Source organism: Bubalus kerabau, chromosome 19, assembly GCF_029407905.1.
Source record: "Bubalus kerabau isolate K-KA32 ecotype Philippines breed swamp buffalo chromosome 19, PCC_UOA_SB_1v2, whole genome shotgun sequence".
Classification (NCBI taxonomy): Eukaryota; Metazoa; Chordata; class Mammalia; order Artiodactyla; family Bovidae; genus Bubalus; species Bubalus kerabau.
Window position 1 is genome coordinate 64,954,600 of NC_073642.1, and position 20,920 is coordinate 64,975,519.

General features: G+C 46.6%; 1 protein-coding gene across 6 annotated transcripts in view; it reads right to left on the bottom strand.

Annotated features, from left to right (window-relative positions):
• Window positions 1-2,970: 2,970 nt before the first annotated feature.
• Window positions 2,971-20,920, bottom strand: part of SETD3 (SET domain containing 3, actin N3(tau)-histidine methyltransferase) — a 78,607-nt gene continuing 60,657 nt past the window's right edge. For 5 of the 6 annotated variants that reach the window (XM_055556700.1, XM_055556703.1, XM_055556701.1 and 2 more), the window contains 7 exons: window positions 17,294-17,352; window positions 16,300-16,414; window positions 11,373-11,447; window positions 10,269-10,435; window positions 9,294-9,379; window positions 5,981-6,141; window positions 2,971-4,306 (listed from right to left, as the gene is read on the bottom strand). In XM_055556700.1, coding sequence (XP_055412675.1) covers window positions 3,860-4,306; window positions 5,981-6,141; window positions 9,294-9,379; window positions 10,269-10,435; window positions 11,373-11,447; window positions 16,300-16,414; window positions 17,294-17,352 — 1,110 coding nt within the window. In that variant the 3' untranslated portion in view covers window positions 2,971-3,859. Of the gene's footprint in view, window positions 4,307-5,980; window positions 6,142-9,293; window positions 9,380-10,268; window positions 10,436-11,372; window positions 11,448-16,299; window positions 16,415-17,293; window positions 17,353-20,920 lie in introns of those variants that run through there. The other variant, XR_008705688.1, reaches the window with a different exon arrangement.

Consider the following 20,920-nt stretch of genomic DNA (forward strand, 5'->3'; position numbering starts at 1 on the left):
ACACTGTGCCAGAAGCTTTTATCCCCATTACCTCATCCGGTCTTCCCTGTCCCCTTGGAGGTAGGAAGCACAAGATACCCTAAAGACAAGTACAGAAATGCCCAAGGACTGTCTGTAGGGCCCGGGAGAGCAGCCTGAGACTGTGGGCCCCGGAACTTACACTCTCAGGCAGCACGGACCACCTGTACTGTGATGAATAAAATCAGCCCCCGGCACTTAGAACACGCTCCTCATGTCAGGCACCCCTTCCGACGGCCAGCGGTCTGTCCGGGTCCACAGGCACAGCAGCCTCCCTCGGCGGGGATCTGCCTCCCCGGCCACTGGCCAGGGTTGTGCCCAGAGTCCCATCCCTCCTTCCAGGGAGGCTCCTCACACCCAGGACCAGCACTGCAGCTTCATTTAAATAACAAATTCGACAGTGCATCTGAATGCAATCTGAGTTCCTCAAATTCCATTTACACACACGATTTTAGGTTTACAGTACACAAGGTGCCACTGATTAAAAGAAACAGTAGGGTGACCCTTAATGAGGTGACTGGATTCTACTCGACGCTTACCTGAAACTTAAAAGTGAGCCCAATTCTTTGGTCAGGTGATCGGCTATAGCCTGTTAACAAACACATTCATTTTGCCAGATCGATAATAATGGGAACGTGGCACAATGTATCACAGAAAAAGCCTCTCACTGTAGCCATGGTTACAGCCAATGCTTCAGGGTCTGGGTTTTCTGAAACTCACCCCCTAAACCAACCCCCAGTAACCATGATTCCTGATTTTCTTTAAAGACACTGCTATTTTAGTTCTGAACCCAAGTTGCAGGTACTTTCTCTGGGTTTTTTTTTGTTTCTTTCACTCCAACATGTATGCATTAACCACCAAAAATATAGTTAAGTGATGATTTACAGAAAACAAATTCCCTCCTTTTTAAGTGGAAATTTGACTTAGTACAACCCTGTATGTTGGGAACCTGGGAATATTATACTTTTAATGTCTTACCCCATCTCTCAGAAAAATTAAACACATCTTCTAGTGAGCCTATTCTAGAAACTATTGGGGGAAATCACCCATCGATTGCCAGCTTGTGTGGAAAAACGGGGTGATTTTTCTAGGGCTGGTGAAATCTAATTGCTAACTGTTTACACAAATAACGCAGAGCTAACGAAACAGAAGCAGAAGCTGGCGTTTTCCCAATGACTAGCCTGAGCAGCCTCTTATCCAAAAGCACTAAGAAGAGAGTCAACTTTAAAATGATTTGAGAGAAAGGTCTATCTCCATGACAGATGGCAGTGAGGGCTCTTCAGTGCCAATTTAATCACTTTTCCTCAGTTTTCGAATGCTTCAGTTGTGAATCCATGTGTCTGTGCGGGAGCACTGACTACCTCTCGGGCACGGGGGGCTGGTTACACGCACCGTGGTCTTGCTGACCCCGCCAGGGTCCTGCCAGGGCGCTTCTCCTCGACCTAGGAAATCACGTTGTTCACCGCACCGTCTTCCGACATTGAAAGCGTTCTACGAGCACCGTTTTTGTCCGAGTCTCCTCCGCTGGAGCCTAACCTGTGTAACTGCTTTCTGGTCCAATAACCTTAACAAGCAGACCCTGGTGGAATTAGTGGACAGAGCAGTCTCCCAATTTTTAAGCAGGGACTGCTGATAATGTAGTGCCATTCTCTCATCTCCCAAGTAAATTAAGGGACTGAGCTCAGAGCGTGGGATTCCCCCACACACCCTCCCATTGGTGCCCGAGGACCAGGGCACGTCCCTACCCCAGTCCATCTCCACCTCAACTGGAATCTTTTCCAGGGAGTATTTTGAAACCATCCCATCTCATGAAGCTAGTCTGTCTGTACCGGACATGCACCTTTCAGAGGATACACTTCACATTAGACTTGAAAGCTGTTATCCAATGAGAAACTCATCTACAATCAGTCATAAGCATTCCTGTCTCTGGGGCTTCTGCTCCAGACAGAAAACTCCCTGAATACCACTGTGCTTTTGCCTTTTGGAAGTTAGCCACGTATGTCTCCCAGACTCATACTTTGACAAAGGAGTTCGGTAAAGGGCTGATGGGAGAGTTGGTGTCACAGGCAGCCTCTTAGGAGGAAGTTGAAACCGTGATCGCATGAACAACGCAGGACGTTAACGGGTGCCGACCTCATGGAAAGATGAAACCTGCCATGAGTGTCCAACGCGGCGGGTACACTTGATGCGCCAAGCTTGGGGAGGCAGGGTGTCCTCAGTAGAGAATGAAGCAAGTGGTTGACAGAGCTGTGTCTTCTCCAAGAAGAAACCCTGAGAACGTCCTGGAGACATCTGTGTGCAGTGATGCTACTGAGACGGTCGGGCCAAGAGTTCACTTGGCATTTTTAAAAATAAGTGATGTACTTAATAGGGCTTCGGAGACGTGAAAATATCAACACGAAGTTGAGGATGACTGGCAATGAGCAACTTGAAGGCTGGTGGCTTTCTGCGGAGGGACCCCACCCCACCCCCGGTCACCACCCCAAGCCTCTACCTCCCCCGACACTAAGAACCCCCTTCCAGTGTTCCTGGTGCTGCCAGGCCTCCCCGAGCTCCCGCTGCAGGTAGGGGAGGGTGCTGAACACAGGCTTCTCACCCATCTTGAGTCTCCAGGGGAAGCAAACCCACCCAGCACAGGTCAGGTTCACAACCTGCCCGTTGGCGAGCAGCAGGGTTTACATAAAAGGTCCCCTGGTGGCTCAGAAGGTAAAGAATCCGCCTGCAATGCAGGAGACTTGGGTTGAATCCCTGGGCCCAGGAGATCCCCTGGAGAAGGGAATTCTTGCCTGTATTCTTCCCAGTATTCTTGCCTGGGAACTCCCATGGACAGAGGAGCCTGGCCGGCTACAGTCCCTGGGGCCACAAAGAGCAGGACACGACTGAGCAACTAACACTTTCACTTTCGACTCAAGAGGCCTGTCACGCTCCAAAGAAAAGGAATAGACAAAAATATTAATCACGTTTTCCTTTTAATAAGGCTTTTTACTCAAAAGTGTAGCTTTGAAAATCTCTAGCTTGTTGTGACAACCAGAGAAGCCGGAGCGGCCTCGCCTAAACACAGCCGCGGTGCCCTCATGGGCTCTCCGACGCCGGGGTGGAGGGCGAACGCACCGCTTTACAATCAGAGCCAACGCGGAAATTTAGGGGCAGGATATGCATGTCCTACTTTGATTCCAGGAGGAAGGACAAGTTCTTAGCACAGTAAAACAAAACACAAAGTAAACAAATCTTTAGAAATCACTAGATATGTGTGTGTGTGTGTGTGTGTGTGTGTGTGTGTGTGTGTCTCTGCGTGTTTATATCATTAGGATTATCAACATTTAAAACTATTAAAAATAAGGTTGCCACCTTTCCTTTTCTTTTGGTACTGGGGCATTATTTTTTTAGGAAAAAAAAAAATGAGAGGATTTCATTTTTTTTGCCCAGGCTCCCAGGTTCCCTAACCTCAAGCCCGTTTTCCGCTGGGCACCCCCGAGCGCCCCCGTCAGGCAGGAGGCCGGGCGGGCCTGCCCCTGGCTGCTGAGGCCAGGCCCACAGCAGCACCGCGGACCGGGAGCTGCACCCTTTCCCAGGAAGAAAAGGGGTCTGCCCGCAGAGGGCCTGCAGAACCTTCCGAGGCGCCTCTCCCCTCTCTGTTCTGCTTGGGCAACTGGTTGGTTTGGCCTAGAAGCAAGATGGCAATCATAATCAGAAAGGGAAGCTAGATTTTTTAAATAACTTAAAAAAATCATTTTTATATAAAGCAGCAAAAACATATTTTTCTCTCAGCAGAAAGAAAACCGTGAACAGGGAAACACAGCGATGTAAACGGGCCTGTTCATAACCTCGGGCGAACCCGGGGCTACTTTGCAACGTCCTCGGCGCTGTCGGAAGAAGGTTCTTTGGCGTCTCCAGCCGCTCTTTTACTTTCCTCTTGAGTTACAGTTTCCTTCTCTGACCTGGTCCCGTTGGGGATAGAGCTTTCGCCGTTGACGAGCCCGTGCTCTACGGCCTGGGCCCTGCGGACGGCCTCGCTGAGGGTCAAGGCCTCCTGCGCGCCCGCCTCCCCCTCCAGGTTCCTCAGCACCAGCGGCAGCCGCGAGTCCGCCACGCCCTCCAGCAGCCCGGCGCCGCCCTCCTCGTACTTGGGCAGCGGCGCGCGCTCCTCCATCTGCCGCCGGTAGAACTCCCGGTTCGCGGCCGCGCTCTTGACAGCTCTCTCCAGTATCTCCTTCTCACCTAGGCGCAACTTGATGGCCATGGTGGCACGGGCGGAAAGGTCGTGGTTTTTCAAGAACGACTTATCTTCCTGGAAAAGGAAACAGCAAAATCAACTATCACAAGTCGCTAAACTGGTAAACTATAGCAGCAGAAGGCAGACCAGTTATTGCCGGGGACGAGGGCACAAGGGAAACTGGGGGGTGGGGAGGGGAGAAGGTTCGGAACTTGATTGTGGGGGTGGCTGCATGACTGTATACTTACACCCAAGCGTACACTTCATAAGTATGAATTTCACTGTATGTAAATTATATCTAAATAAATGATGGTCAAACAAAAAAGAGGAGCCTAAATCACACAGTGCTTGGACGTTGGATGAATGATGGGTATTTGAAGTCAAGTGACCCAGGAGGAAACTTGGAAAGCACAAATAAAAACTTACATTTGCTTGTATCATATGAATTACAAATTATAAAAAAGCATTAAATAATTTAAAAATTTATCTTCTAATCAATAATGCCTTGTGGCTGGCTCTTTTGGTGAGGGCAAACGTGTTAAATAGAAAAACAATAGTAAGTTAAATTTGGCTGTTGTTGTTTAGTCGCTGTCGTGCCCAGCTCTTCTACAACCCCGTGGGCTGTAGCCCACCAGGCTCCTCTGCCCATGGGATTTCCCAGGCAAGAATCCTCCAGTGGGTTGCCATTTCCTTCTCCAAATAAGTTGAATGAAAAATGTCAAATACGCAATGATTTTGCTAAAGAATTACAGTAATTACATTTAAGAATCTCTAATGAGAAAAGATGCTCAACATCACTCATTATCAGAGACATGCAAATCAAAACCACAATGAGGTACCATTTCATGCCAGTCAGAATGGCCACTATCAAAAAGTCTACAAAAAATAAATGCTGGAGAGGATGCAGAGAAAAGGGAACCCTCTTACACTGTTGGTGAGACCGCAAGTTAGTACAGCTACTATGGAGAACAGTGTGGAGATTCCTTAAAAAACTGGAAATAGAACTGCCATACAACCCAGCAATCCCACTGCTGGGCATACACACCAAGGAAACCAGAATTGAAAGAGACACGTGTACCCCAATGTTCATCACAGCACTGTTGACAATAGCCAGGACATGGAAGCAACCTAGATGTCCATCAGTAGACGAATGGATAAGAAAGCTGTGGTACATAAACACAATGGAATATTACTCAGCCATTAAAAAGAATGCATTTGAATCAGTTCTAATGAGGTGGATAAAACTGCAGCCTATTATAGAGAGTACAGTAAGTCAGAAATAAAAACACCAATACAGTATATTAGCGCATATATATGGAATTTAGAAAGATGGTAACAATGACCCTATATACAAGATAGCAAAAGAGACACAAATGTAAAGAATAGACTTTTGGACTCCGTGGGAGAAGGCGAGGGTGGGATGATTTGAGAGAATAGCATTGAAACATGTATATTATCATATGTGAAATAGATTGCCAGTCCAGGTTCAATGCATGAGACAGGGTGCTCAGGGCTGGTGCACTGGGATGACTCTGAGGGATGAGATGGGGAGGGAGGTGGAGGGATATTCAGGATGGGGGACACATATACACCCATGGCCGATTCATGTCAATGTATGGCAAAAACCACTACAATATTATAAAGTGAATCGCCTCCAACTGAAATAAATTTTTAATAAAAAAGAATCTCTCATGAAAAATCTTTTAAAACATGACAAAGCACAAATCCTTGCTTGATCAACTGAATCACCTCAATGGTTGTCTTATATGTTTTCAGAAGAAGCGAGGCTCGGTCTTCAAGAAACGTCCACAGTCTGACCTCGTTGTCCCAGCTGACAGGGTACTCCGAGTTCCCCAAGGTGAAGATTCTGTCAATGGCACTGTCTCCCAGCAAGTGTTCTTTCAGCTCCTCTACAGGAAGCAAATAGTGTCTGTTAGGGAAACAGCACTCCTTTCATAATAACCAGCGGCCACCTCACCAAACAGCCTCCCAGCAGCGTCCTCGCCCACGGCGAAGTGCTCCCTTCTCCCCGGTCAGTCAGAGCAGGGTCAGAGCCTGCCCTGTCTCAGGGAAGGAAAAAGCGGGGAGGTCTCCTTGATCGGCATCCAGATCAAGCCTTGCTTGGCCAGCACTCCGCGTCTCATTGCTTTTAAGAGGGGTCCTGAGAGCCTTTAGATGGTTTCAGAAGATGCTTCTTAAAGACCATCTGGAGAGACACACCCCTTATTCTGAGAACACCCTTCCCACAAACCGTGAGCCCAGTCACACCTACTGGGTAGAAGAGACATCCAGGTGAGCAATGCAATCAGGGAAGACAAACAGCAGCACAAGGGCCCAGTGACCCTTCCAGATTGAAATCTGATGGTACCAGTTCCAGTGGCTGACCTGACAAAGCTATCTGTCTCATCTTGTAACAAGTAAACCACAAAGTGAAACAAGAAAATGGACCAGAAAAATCTTAATGAAAAAAATGTGCCTATACCCCTCACTTGTCAGGCATTTAAATAGGAATTACAAACAAACACAAGTGCACATCTCAATTACCTTCAAATACATGTAAGAAGAGGAAAGAATTCAGCAACTGCTCTGAGCACTTTATCTCCTGGCACATTATCTTCAAAAGACCAAAACGTGCCAATCCTATTCACGCTCAGGAAGCACACCCGAGCTTCTTATGTAATTATGCAACAGTGTCTCTTTCAGAGCAAAATGCCCCACAGCTGTCAAATGGAAGAACTGCTGCTGCCAGCAGACCCAACTTTTATTAGTATTAGTGAGAATGATTCAAAGGATGCATCAATTGTCTTGACATGACAAACTGTCTATGACTACAGAGAAACTAAAGAGAATCAACGAACCTAAAATGATTCAAAAGCAGGGTTTTTTTTTTTAAATAGAAGTTAATCTAATATTCAAAAACAGAAATTTATTAAGTTGAGTTTGTTAGCAAAAGATCATGAAAAAATTCAGGATTTTTACATTTTTGAGCCTATAGTTTTATTCTTTGTATAAAGAATATAAACTTCTTGGGTGGAAGAGGTATCTTTTTACAAGTCCCCAATACTAAGGTTCCTATCTTTTTTCTTCCTCAAGCTACCCGAGTTTCACCCTTTAATGAATGCTGGGAAGCCAAGGAGCTGAAGCAGAGCTTTCTCTCTGCTGCTTTTCAGTGAAACCGGCCTGACTTCACACACTGGAGATGAAACCTAGGAAAGGCCATCCACCTGCCCGCAACACTTGGGAAATGAACACAGCCTCCGGGAGCAGGCTTCTTTCCCCTCTTCCCTGACTCACAGACCCGTCCTGGATTCTCTGCACTCACAGGGCTCCTCACCACTCCCCTTCTCCCCCCACCCCAACCACCATGAGAGCATGGTTTGGTGGCCCCCAGTCTGGCTCCGTGTCAAAGACCCTGCAGCGCTAGGATCTCTTCCATGGACTGCAATTCCTGCAAACCAGCAGAAGCCACAAGGGGGCCTGGGGCACAGACTCTTGAGTTGGCTGAGCTGGTCCCAAGTCCAGGTCACTGCCTGTGAGCTGAGTGGCCAAGTTCCTCTCCTCATGGCACAGGAGTTTCTATGTCAGTCAAGTGGGAAGCCCTGCCTCCCTCCCACAAGGTGGCTGAGAATGAACAGCCTGCACCATAGTCCTCTGTAAATGCAGACTCTGACATGGTTAGATAATCCAAGATTATCTGTAAGTTTTCTCCCAATGCAGTAGAGAATTATTTATTACAAGAGCCCTGCACAAAGTGGGGCTCCCAGACTCCAGGGGTCGTCATCGTCATCATTGCTCTTAGTTATAAGCTTCTTCGGGCCATGAACTGTGACATGTGACACTCAACTCTGTAATCCTACCTGATACGCAAGAAAAGCCCACAGTTAACCGTAAACTCGTGTCCACTAAGCTGGAGTGATGGCTCACCACCACACCCAGAAGCACAAGCTCTCACTCAAGTGACGGGGAGTCCAGAGCAGTGTGGCTATGAACAAGGAATGAGGACCATCGTGCATATCTCTGGGCTCTGCAGTTGGGGTCCAAGTGACCTCTCTGTGCTTCGGGACTCAGATTCTCCCATCTCCATCCCGATGACCAGCCGGATCCGGGCAGCACTTCTCTGGCTGCGGACATGAAGACAGGAAGCCGGGTGGCAGAGCCCAGCAGGCTCCCTCCAGGGGCCGGCATTTCTGCTCCGGCCCAGCTGCCCTCGCTCCAACGCTCGGACAGCCTCACACTTGTCTGTTCAATCAAGGGGCACTCGCTTGCTTGCTCACTCTTTCCCACCCAATCTGTTGTGCACAGGATCCAAGGTGCTTTACAACAAGAGCAAACTCACACACAATTAACAATGGAACCTCAGGACCAGGGGATTTGGAGGAGTGTATTTTCCGATGAAGAATGAAGCATGACCGCAATAGGTCACATCTCAGTACCAGAAACCCCAAGTGGCTTATCTTACAGAAACATAAAATCAATGCTCAATACTATATATATATATATATATGAAACTCTTTTTGTGCCTGAAGTAAGAGGCTGTTGACGAGAATATTTTGCAATGTAAACAGGTTCTGTTTGCAGTGGATGCCTGGCATTAAAAGGCCTGCTGGCGATTTTGGATCCAAACCACAGAGCTGGTTAACAGATGAAGGCCTCTGGCCCACACAGGCCCCAGCCGACCCCACAGCTTCAGTGACAACTGCCCCCTCACTCGTCCAGACACCAAGGCTCTGTCATCCCAGGTACATAAACACATCAAAAACTCCCGTCTACGAATGTAGAATCTGATACGGTTAGATAGTCCAAGATGTTATATGTTTCTTCCTAAGGCAGTAGAGAATTATTTGTTTATTACAAGCGAATATTGACAACACATCAAGGATTTAACAAAAAACTTCCAGGATGAAACATCATTTTCTTCTTTTTCCAATATTACCATCTTACCTCCTCCCCCAAAGTGCTTTAATTTTAAGCAGTTTTATCTTTAATCTGAATCCCTCTGCCTCACACTTCATGAATTAAAAAAAAAAAAAAGTCAACATTTTTTTTCCCTGAGATGATTTACCTTCGGTCATGCAGAAAACTCGGAGAAAAGCTAGTAGCTGGGCGGAGATGGGCGGCTCCGTGAAATGCAGGGCAAAGACGCTGGAGCTGACAAGAGAAGAGGCCGCATCAGTCCCGGGAGCCCACTCCTGCCCACCCGCTCCTCAGGGAGATCTCTAAGCCGGCCCTCGGTGTGGTGACCCTCAGGGAGCGCCGGGCCACCCAGAGGCCCCCCTGCTTCTCCCCCGAATTCTAAGTGCACAGCGTTCAGTCCTGGCAAGATGCAGCAGGGCTGGGCTGGCCCAGGAGGACGGCGGGGACCGCCACTGCCAGCGGTCGGTCGCCGGTCTAACAGCCTTCACCTCGGGGGCACACGACACGCTGGAGAACCCAGCACACCCACGGTTCCTAACAAGAGGGTAACGATAATTTATGTTGAGTTCACATTTTAATCATTAATCAAATATTGACAAGTTCAATAAATAAAAGGTCTAGATAATCCATTTTCATTAAGAATGGTTCCTCCATTCCCTGGAGAACCAATAAATCATAATTCTTGTCTTCTTTATCATTTTGCACCTCAAATGCAAGAAAATCTTAAAAAATTTAACCAGAAATTCTTGAAATCACTGAGGATCGTGACTTCATTACAGAAACTAATGGTGGCAAAGAATTAAATGAAACAAATGGATCCAGGTCATTAACCTTTTCAAGGTGAAAGGCATTAATGACATGGAGGCACCGATTTAACTGAAGGAGGATTTCAGGCCACATCCCCTGGAACTGACTGTGGATGCTTTCAACGACACGATTATGTTGATCTGAAAACGCTGGTAAATCACCATACATCTAACGGTTTAAATTCGCAGTATAATAGGGATAAAGGGATTAAGACAAACTACAGCGGAGGAGTTGCATTAACTCGCCAATTAAACACTCAGCAACTGGAAGTATTTCAAGGACCACAGGAGAGAGCTGACAGACTGTGTCTACGTACGTTGGGATGCCAGCGCGAGCCAGGACCTCGGCCTTCATGGCGTAGAGCCGGTCACTTTTACTCACTCCAAGCTTTATTTTCACTCTGTCGTGTGAATTATTGTCAAAGAAAAAACCACTGTGGATCACAAACTCTGCATTTGACCGAGTGCCATAAAAAATGTAAATCTGAGATGCAGTAAAGAAAAAATAAAGGGATATAAAAGAAACTTAACATCCATTCTCAGTACAAAGCAGGGCAAAGGGTCAGTTCTCATACATTTAGCGGGACTTTACACTAAGGACGGACAGCCCTGAAGGAACCACACCCTGTTCTGAAGGCCCTGTGCACCTGGCCGGGCCAGCCGGGTGAGGAGAGCGCCCCCCCAGGCCTCCCAGCACACAGAGGAGCCAGACCCCGACCCGGCCTCTCTCATAACCCCTCCCTGCCCAGGCTCACCGATACTGTCCCTTTACAACTGCACGTTACAATTCATCTTGTTCTCCCCTCCTCTGACCACCAGAGTGTCTGGCGGAAACCCATTTCTAGAGGCTGTGGCAATTCTCCAAGTAGCAGGGGGGTGACGAACTTTCCTCCAGACACTTGGTCAGGCTGACACTTTTCACTCTGTCTCCGCGAGAATGTCAGTGGCCTGTGTCAGATCTTGCTCACGGCTGACAGAGTACAGGTGTTCTTACCTGCATATCTGCAAGCGGACTGAGAGGCTGAGCCCCGCCCACCCCCGCCCCAATGATTACTGAAAAGAGATTCAAGAGAAAGTATAAGAAGACAGCTCTTGTGGGTCCCGATTCCCTTATGGTTTTGCCACTTAAATACATAGCCTCCATATAAAGAAGGTTCTAATCCACAGAGAAAGATATGAAAGCAACGCAGTTTATACAATGGAAGAACTCTGTTCTACTGTCGTAACACAGAGCTGGTTTTCAGTGGACAGTGTTACACACAGTAGGGCAGCTGTGCAAATCTTTCTCCCTGGCGGGCCCAAAGGTCCCATGCAGAGCACGATGTGTTTATCCTGGCCCTGGGTCCTAGAACATGCTCCTCAAACAAGCCTTAAACACAAATCTCGCACAGTGTGAGCTGAGGGTCTCGGGCGGAACCCACCTGCTCTCCGGCCCGGAAGTCCTGCAGGGCCACACACTCGCAGCGGTCGTCTTCCAGGTTGTAGCCGGTGGTGATCTGCACATGGGAGGGAGGGGGACAGGACAGCATCTGAGTGCTCTGGCTCAGAAGGGCCTTTTGTTTTTTTGGCCATTAGAGGATAAGAAACACCCAAAGCTACTTAAAGGGGTGCATTCAGCCCTGCTTCATCAAACTGAGCAGAGTTATTTTCATTAATTCTGTTCACACAAGACATCCTCCTGGAAGACCCCAAACCTGCAATGAGGGACATACCCTTCGGAAAATATACACATTATCCCTTGCTGGTCTCAACCAAATACAATTATTCGTTACATAGTTACTGCCTTTGAGCTCATCCACCCCCAACCCCACAACACAGGACAAGCGCTCCCCAAGGATGAAGCAGGATCCCAGGAGAACTGTGAAAGTGAAGTCACTCAGTCGTGTCCAACTCTTTGCGACCCCATGGACTGTAGCCCACCATGCTACTCCATCCATGGGATTTTCCAGGCAAGAATACTGGAGTGGGTTGCCATTTCCTTTTCCAGGGGATCTTCCCGACCCAGGGATCAAATCTGGGTCTCCAGCATTGTAGGCAGAGGCTTTACCGTCTGAGCCACCAGGGAAGCCTGTAACTGACTTGGAAATAGCATCTTTTTCTCCTATTTGGCCACTAAGAACCCAGTGTGAGTCTTCTACTGGATCAAGAATCAGGGAAAAGAAAAATCCTGTTTCCAAATTATATACATATTTTACTCAAACTAGAGATATTCAAACTTTCAGACAAGCAAAAGAAAAACAGAACAGCTTAGGTGCATCCTATCCACTTTCTTTATGCTGAAGGCTATACTGTGAGTTTCTAAACCCCCCAATCACTGACTACAAGGAAACCCTGCATCTCTCACCACTCCTGAACTGGGGGTGGGGGTGGGGGCGGCAACATTGCAGTCCCAGCACTTAAACCCCCACTTAATTCTCTGGGCCTCAGCTGGTCAGCATGTCACCTTCCAGGTCACCCTTTGGATTCCATCCGCCCAATCGCCCCCTGCTTGTTCGTGCCTGGCTTATCATGTGCAAAACCCTCCCAACTGGTCTCAAATTCCTGCACCGGCCCTCCTGCATCCCTGGGGATATACATTGTTGACTTCTTGTTTACAACCTTTCAGTGGTGCTCTCCTTTGCCTTCAGAAAAAAAGATCCAAATTCTGGAGCAAGGCCAGTTTTAAAGGAGCCTTGTGCCTCCTTACGGCCTCTGGACCTGCCACCCTGGCCACTGTCCCCGCTGCCTCGTGCTTGCAGCTGCCTTCAGCCCCTGTTCAGCCTGAGCCCCAGCCTCTCTGGAGGCCTCCCCTCATCCCACCTTCCCTCCGTGCCCCCCAAAGCCCCTCCCACTCCACAGCAGGGCATTTATCTGTGCACCTGCCCCTGCCAGCCAGACCTGCAGCCACCTCTGGGCCTGCAGCTTGGCTCACCATGCCTAACACCTGACACTGCCCCTGCCCTTGACAACATCTGCCTGACAAAGCAACCTCCAGCAGGGGAAGAATACGGTCCCTCAGGGCAGCCCCCCATATCTTAGAGGGTCTGTGCGTGTAAACTCAGTCACTTTAGTCGTGTCCGACTCTCTGTGGCCCCATAGACTGTAGCCCGCCAGGTTCCTCTGTCCATGGGATTTCCCAAGCAATAATACTGGAGTGGGGTGCGATTTCCTTCTCCAGGGGATCTTCCCAACCCAAGGATCGAACCTGCATCTGCTGCGTTGGCAGGTGGATTCTTTACCCTCTAAGCCACCAGGGAAGCCCTAGAGTGTCTGTAAATGCTCATTAGTAAGTCTGATCTCCCCATTTTATCCCGGAGAATCAGAATTCAAGACAGCTTCACGTGCTATTTCCTAATAAAGGTGTCAACAGCTCAAAAGATTACTTCCGAGTCTAGGGAAAGCAGGCCAGACAACACTACTCTCTAAACCCAGCATCCTCAGAACCAATAGCTGAGTAGACACACACCGAGAAATCTGTACACTTGTGATCTGCAAAGACCAGTGAGAAACAGGAAAGCAACAAGCACGTCCTGAAGCCAGCTGTCCTGGCTCATTTTCACTCACAGAACAGCTTAAACACTTGATAAAGGAAATCATGGCCTGAGAAGGCAGCGGGGCAGTCAGTGCAGAGGCCCCGCGGTGGGCGTGTGCAGGTTCCAGGGTCACGGGTCGAGCAGGGGCTTTTCTGCCACTGCAAACACCTGGGCTTCCGCCTTGAGACTGAAGCCTGATGCGCAGCTAAATGTTTCAGACTTTTCAACACTCAAACAAAAAGGCCTTGGGGAAGAACCTCCCTCGGTTCTGCCTGAACCTCCCAAAGCCATTCTCATCCTGACTGGCAGAGGCACGACTCAAACCCAAGGGCTGATCGTCCAACATGCTCCACCTGTGGGCACGAGTACAGGGGCCCCGGACGGCTGGGAAGCGGCCTTCTCTGTATAAACGGACCGCCCTCAAGGAAGGGCGGGCAGACCGGCGCCCCCCGGTTCTGACCCAGGCACGCAGAATTCAGATACAGCTCAACACGATGCCTGCAGACTTGTCTGCGTGCTTCTCTCTATGGATGGGAGTGGTTCCCCTGCGCCAGGCTCCGGCCAGCCCAGGGCAGCCACCCAGCCAGCCCCTTCCTTCCTCACGATCTTCTTCGCTGCTGCTGGTTTGGAATCACTGTCACAGAACCTGACTCTTCCATTTCTGCCCCCGTAACCAGGTGCGGGCACGCTGTCAGAAGCGCGCGGCGTTGCCCGGTTACTAATTTCTGTCTCCTCCCTCAGTGGCAAAGATCAGACAGACAACGGCTGTCAGGACAGACACACACACACAGAAGAAATCTACTGTCTGAAAAGCTGAGCCTTAATTTCAAATACCTCACTTTAAAAAAGAGATTAACTGTTCAGATGTATGACATGCAACTTCACAGTGTTAAAATAGATTCTGAAATCCTCCCAGACAGAATTTCCCATGAAGTCTTACAATTATGATGGCAAACAGTTCAACAAAGGTGCAGCAGAAAGAATTAAGTATGTGGAGAAAGTAACCACTGGAAGGAAAAGTACTAACATCTCACATGAGCCTTCTCAAGGTCAGCAGTGTTCCTGCCGGGCTGCGGTGGCTTAAAGACTTGGTGAATAGTGTAGAAAAAGATAGCATGAGCAGTCATCATCAATTCAGTAATTTTGTTATGAGATAAACTTTTTTTTTTTTTAACTTTTAGGGGGAAAATGTGAGTAGTGTACATGAAAGCAACATAAAACCAGTCTGTGTGTGAGTGTGTGAAGGGGCAAATGCATGGAGAGCTTCTCAGAAAGCCAGTGGCCAGCTGCCCAGGAGCCACCGAGTGGGACAGATCACGGGGCCCGGTACTGGCGGGGAACACTGAGCTTCACCTTGCAGAGGCTTCTGTTTTGTTTCACAGGTTTTGTTTACAATAAATGTGTGCTTTTTACATTTAAGAAAGAAAAGAATAAACCCCAACAATCAATCAAGTCTGGGAACCAACGTCTTAATCCAAAAGAAGAAAAACAAAAATGCTACAGCCAAAGATTAAAAGCTATTCGAAAATTTTTAAAACTTCAATATGATAATCAGTTCAAAACAGCTCTGAAAGAAAAGGAAAAGAGCAAAATGTAAAATTTTATTTATTAATGAAAATAAATGATATAATATGCTAAGAACACCTCAAAACGGCTAATTAAGCATATCTAAATTAAGGCAAAAGTACAATTAAAAAAGTCTTCTTCTCTACAGTTTAAGAGTGTACTGGTTGCTAGACCTTCCCAGATTAGCACTAGGGTGTTCTATCTTAAGTGTTTGGCAAATGTTACATGTGTTCTGGCCATTTTGTGGAATTACATGTAAAATACTCATTTGCAGCATTTTTCTAATCTATTTATAATACTGCTAATAATAACAAAGAAAGCTGACAGTGAGAAAAGATGAACAAAAAACCAGCCAAACCAGTATATGATTATAACATATAAGTTCAAAACATCCTGAAGTTGACTACCTTTCCGACACTGATTTCAGGAAACCTCTCTCGGACACCATCTCTGCACAGAGCAGCACTCTCCTCTGTGGCTCACGGCTGAAAGCACGCTGAGCCACGAAGGCAGGCTCCTCTGCGCGTCCTGACTAACCATCATCGCGGCATCTCCCTGTCTCCTTAGTGTCCTCTGATGCCAAGTGCTCTGAGGACAAGTGCACCTCCCCCGCCCCACCGCCAGGGGCACCAGGACAATTAACACCAGGTTAATCGAGGGGGCTGAGGACGTGTTCACCTATCAGGTGAAGGAGTGGGCCAGGGGACAGAAGAGAATCAGAGAAGCTTAAGGAACTGGAAATCAGTCAGCAAGGAGAGAAAACCAGTAACACAGAAGGAAACAGCAGGAAGGAGATAGGTTTCTTTCTTTCTTTCTTTCTTTTTTTTTAAATCAGTATTTTTTAAAGAATCAGGAAAAAGAAACTTTGGTTTAGTCTGTGGTCCTTAGATAAGAAAATGCATGTCTAGGCTTAGCACATAAATGCTGTTCATTGTGGCTTCTGAAAGTGACATAAGACTCCCGTCTTCAGGATTAAGTAATAAACACAGGGAGAAAACCCCCAGCCTCTACTCGAGGGGGGCAGGGCAGGTGGCAGGTTTGGTTCTGTTTGCTCCTCTGGGAGGGGAGGTCGGGGAGAGTGACCTGAGGCAGCCCGCCCCTTCCCAACTACGCACGACCCAGGAGGTGAGGAGAGTGACCTGAGGAAGCCTGCCCCTTCCTGACTATGCAGGACCCAAGACAGGCAGGACCCAAGACAGGCAGTGGGGAGGGTGACCTGAGGCAGCCCGCCCCGTCCCGACTACACACAACCCGGGCAGTGGGTGCTCACCAGGCCGCTGGTGTGGTTGCACATGTCCCACAGGGGAATAAGAGCCAGGGTCACCCGGGAGCCATCCTCCGTGGGAATCTGGTTTTGTCGAGTCATAACGGAAGAGACCGCCCACCTGCAACAATCCAAAGAAAAGAGGCTGATAAGGGCCGGCACATCAGAGCCCAGGGCAGTCACAGTTCAACCAAAATCGAGGTACCTGACTTCCCAAAATTCTTTCCTAAGTTGCAAAGGTGACAAGTGGCCACCTTCATCGTCATTTACAATTTACTTGTAGAGTTGGTTGGGGGGGTTGGTTGGGGGGGAAGGGTATGGAAGGAAAGGAAGCCAGGGGCAATCAAGGAGTCAGCGGTTAAGGGTGGGGGTGCTTCTGGGGAAGAAAGCGGCCTGGAAGGAGGGCTGGCTGAGACCAGAGCTGGCCAGTCCTCTGCAGGTCCCGAGCTGGGCGGCCAGGGGGACCCCAGGCCTCTTTCACACAAACGCTGACTCTGTTCCTCCTTGCAGCCTCAGTGAAAAGCAAGCAATATAACTCCTTTCTGATCAGAAATCCTCTAAGAATGCTTCAAAATGTGGAATGCTATTTTTTACTATGCTGTGCGCTACACTGAATCTTTTTGTTTAAAAAAAAAAAAGCCCCTACTTCAAAGCACTAAAATAGTCTACTTAGAAAGAAAAAAGATCCCCACGACCTCGCCACACTAATGTTACTCTCAGGCAGCACTTGGCTACAACAACTAATCCCCACCAATACAGGTTAGTGGAAATTTCCACATGGCTATGAAAATGCGGCTACTTACCCCAGCTGTCCGGGGAAACTTGGGAAAGACTTCTTTTTTTTTAAAGCCTTTAAATGGTCATGCAAATCACTTCTTATCAAAGCTCTTCGCACTTCTGAGACCCCAAATTCACTCAGGAACCACCCTCCAACACATGCCTCATGCACATGCACACCACACCCCCCCCCGCCCCCGCCATCACCCTCCCACACACCAACCTGTAGTCCTCGTAAGTGAAGGAGTCCTTCAAGGGCAGTTTGTGGGCATGAGGATGGGTCTGGGAATGAGGAAGTTTTAGAAAGCAGAGGTGAAAAGAGAAAAAGGGAAGACAGAAATCAGTCAGCAGAATTTCATTATTTAGCTGCCTAACGGATCCTAACAAGAGCCAAATGAAGCAGGAGGCGTCCAGCCGCGGTACCGAGGGCTCATCGTGCTATTATGCGCTCATACATCACTGTCAACTTAATTTGTTGTGCCCAGCAGCCGCCATAAATCTGCTGCTTGTATTCTGATACCAGGGCCCACAGACAAGGCACACAAATAAAATTTAAGGTGGACTGAGTTTACAAAAGGTAGGCACACCCGCACGGTGAGTATCTGATCAACAAGAAACCCAGAGCCCAAGTCAGGTCCCACCTGCCTCCACATCCTGTCCCATACTGTGTGGGACAGCCCTTACAAAGAGTCCAAAGCTCTTCTTACCTCAGTAAAAGGAGCAATTAAAGGTACTCGAATAAACTGAAACTTCTCTCATTAACCTCTGACTTAAAATCATTTACAAGGAAATCAATTTGTTATGTGCAAATGAATCACACACACGGCAGACGCAGCTCAAATACAGAAAATCAAGAAAAAATACAGTTCTGTAAATTATGAATTAAATTTTACAAATAAATATAATGAAGATAAAATTGAGATCGGCACATTTAAACTTCACTACTTTTTTTTTTCTCTAGACAAAAGATCATTTGATAAAAATATCCCAAATTTCACCCATTGGAGAAAATTTTAAACATCTCAGGTTCTCGCTCCATAACACTCTCCCCACACACACCTTAGACCTTTCGAGCACTTAAAAAACTTTGTCTCAATTAAGAAATTAAAAGCTGTAACGGTATAATTTTAATCTTCGGTTTCCATTACAGGCTGATGGACAGATTGCAGTAAGTGATCAAATGAACAAACGGTGATTTCCGAGACACCCATGCAATCGGCTGCACGGTCTCTGCACCACGGTTAATGCACGAAGCCCCATGTAGTATGCAGTTTTTACTCTTGATGCATTAGCATCACAAGTACACGGCTATTTATCATCGCTCACGGTAATGTACTCGCTGGCACCGGAACGCAGGACAGTGGGGGACGAGGTAAAAGTGGCTCAAACCGTAAATCAATTAGAAAACAAAAGCTGGTGCTCTGCACGCAATTTTAGGCAAATTATATATTACAAGAGGCTGCCAATTGGGTGCTAGCTCCCAGGTGCCTGCTTCTCCCCTCTAACCCTCAACCGAGTTTTAACCCTTTGGAAGAAAAGTCAACATAAGGAAATACAGTCACACAATATTGTGATGTTGTGATAATAAAAATGTGATAATAATCAAAATGAAATTAAAGAAGATGCAATTTAATATAAAAATAACCTATTGCCCAGGGGCATTCTCTTGCTGCATTTTCTAACTAGGAAGATTAGGCAATCCTGTTTCTGGTTAAAAACAACAACAAAACCCTATACCACGGTCAAGCACAGCAAAGATGGGAGGAGAAGCTTCTCATTACCTCTTCTTTGAATAGATGAAATGTTAAGGCTGTGCTCCAAGACTCCTAAAGATGCTTTCCATCTAATTATGGAACTTGACCACAACGGTGCTCACGTTTTTTTCTCATAAAAGTACAAATTCAGCAGACAGGAACTTCCCTACACCCCAAACTGTGATAAGTACCATAGAAAAGCTTCACAAACTTAGAGAATTCTATTGCTAGAATTTCCTTTCACTTATAATGAAATGAAGTTTCTCAGTCTGACATACTAGAAATGTGGCTCAGCCCATCTCTCCTCAAATTCTAGGAGGTGGGAAAGCGTTGCTGCTTTTGTTATTTTAAAATATTTTAAGTTCACTTAAACTGCAGAATGCACTACGGTATTTTCAAAGTTGGTAAATTCCAATGCTAAAACTGATAAGTATTAAAAATTTCACCCCTCCCCCTCAAAAAGTTTGACTTATTGGAGAAAGATGAGTTTTCAAAATTAGAACGCTGAATGTCACAATGACTTGAGGAAGAATGCTCCAGACACTCAAACATCTTTAAATAGCTTTGGACTCTACGAAAACTCTTCAAACAAGGGCCACTTCCCTAAGGACCAAAAAGAAAATGTCTCCCTTCCTACTATTTATATACATTTCTTACCAAAAATACAAGTTCATGTTCATTGTCCTGACAAAGTCATAAAGAAAACTCAAGGAAAAAAAAATGTGCAAATGCTTTCTGCAGATTAATTTTGAAGATTATTTTCGCTATAGAGTTATGTAATATTTGCAGAATCTCTTAGAAACAGTTGTTCTTATGTGCTTAAAAAATAAGGTGTGCCCACTGTACGTAATTCTGGTTTAAAAAAATATTTATGTTCTGCCAAACACATTCACTTAACAGACTGAAGTGGAATTTGAGGCTATAGAGAAAGGCAAGTAACTGCCATGTCAACGGGGCTCTCACTACTGTGACACCGGCGCCACCTACTGGCACCACAGTGGAATGCATTAGAGCCGCAAGGTTCTTCAATTAAGAGTCAGGGTGTGAGGCCTTCAGAGCAACTTGTCCTAAACCCAAACTGGGTTTATCCAGAGTGGTTACTAGCTCAGCTTCACTCAAGAGAAATTTGGTTTGTTAAAAATAAAAAATCTATCCTGCCCCCTTAGATTATTATATAATAGTTTTACAAGAATCTTGAAACAAATATTGAAATGATTTGCATGGGTGCAAATATTGCATGATTTGCATTTAACTTTAAATATAAGTATTTTCACACGCCCTGAAAAAATAAACAAGAATAAGAAATGTGTCTATTCCAGACACTGTTTAAACTCTGGACAGATTTTTTTTTTAACACATTAAGTCTCAAGGTTTAAAAATACATCTTCCAAAAATTACAATATTAATCTGAAGTTACTTGCAAGTTCCTAAAAATGTTCTTGGATGAAACTTACTACACTTATACTTTATGGGGAGGATAACTGAACATTCCTCACTTTATAGAGCAAAATCCTATAAGGGTTTTGTTTATCTCCAGTACAAGACAGTCCTAACAGGTACCTTAAAAATAGAAATCTAAATGAAAGCAGAAGATGCGGCTAATTGATTTAAGCTGAGACCGCTGTTTCCAGGCTGTACCTGCCTACACACTGGATGGGGAGGGGCTGTCTGGCTTGGACAAGTGACCCCATAAACACAGTTTAGAAACCAGCCATAGGTTTTCTGCAGATTTTTAAAGTGACTGATATTTTCACTTTCTTATGCATTATAAATATTCGAAGTTGAGATATGAACAGTTGCTGCAGCTCATGATGAGACCTGAAGCCCTGCAGAGCTCACTTTTAAAAGAAGATTCTTGTTTGCTTATGTCAAGCCCGGCAGCCCAGGGAAGCCCTCCCCAGTCCCTCTTCTAGCGGAAGAGGCATTCCAGATGAGACACAATAATACTGTACCTGGTACAAAATAATCACTGTGTTTGGGAAAGATTAATATCTAAAATCATTTGTTTGGCTTCAATAAAAAGAAGTAATATTGCTAAATATGTAAGTATGACATTTTGAAGAATTTACCGTATTGCCTGGGTCTGGTCGCTACGC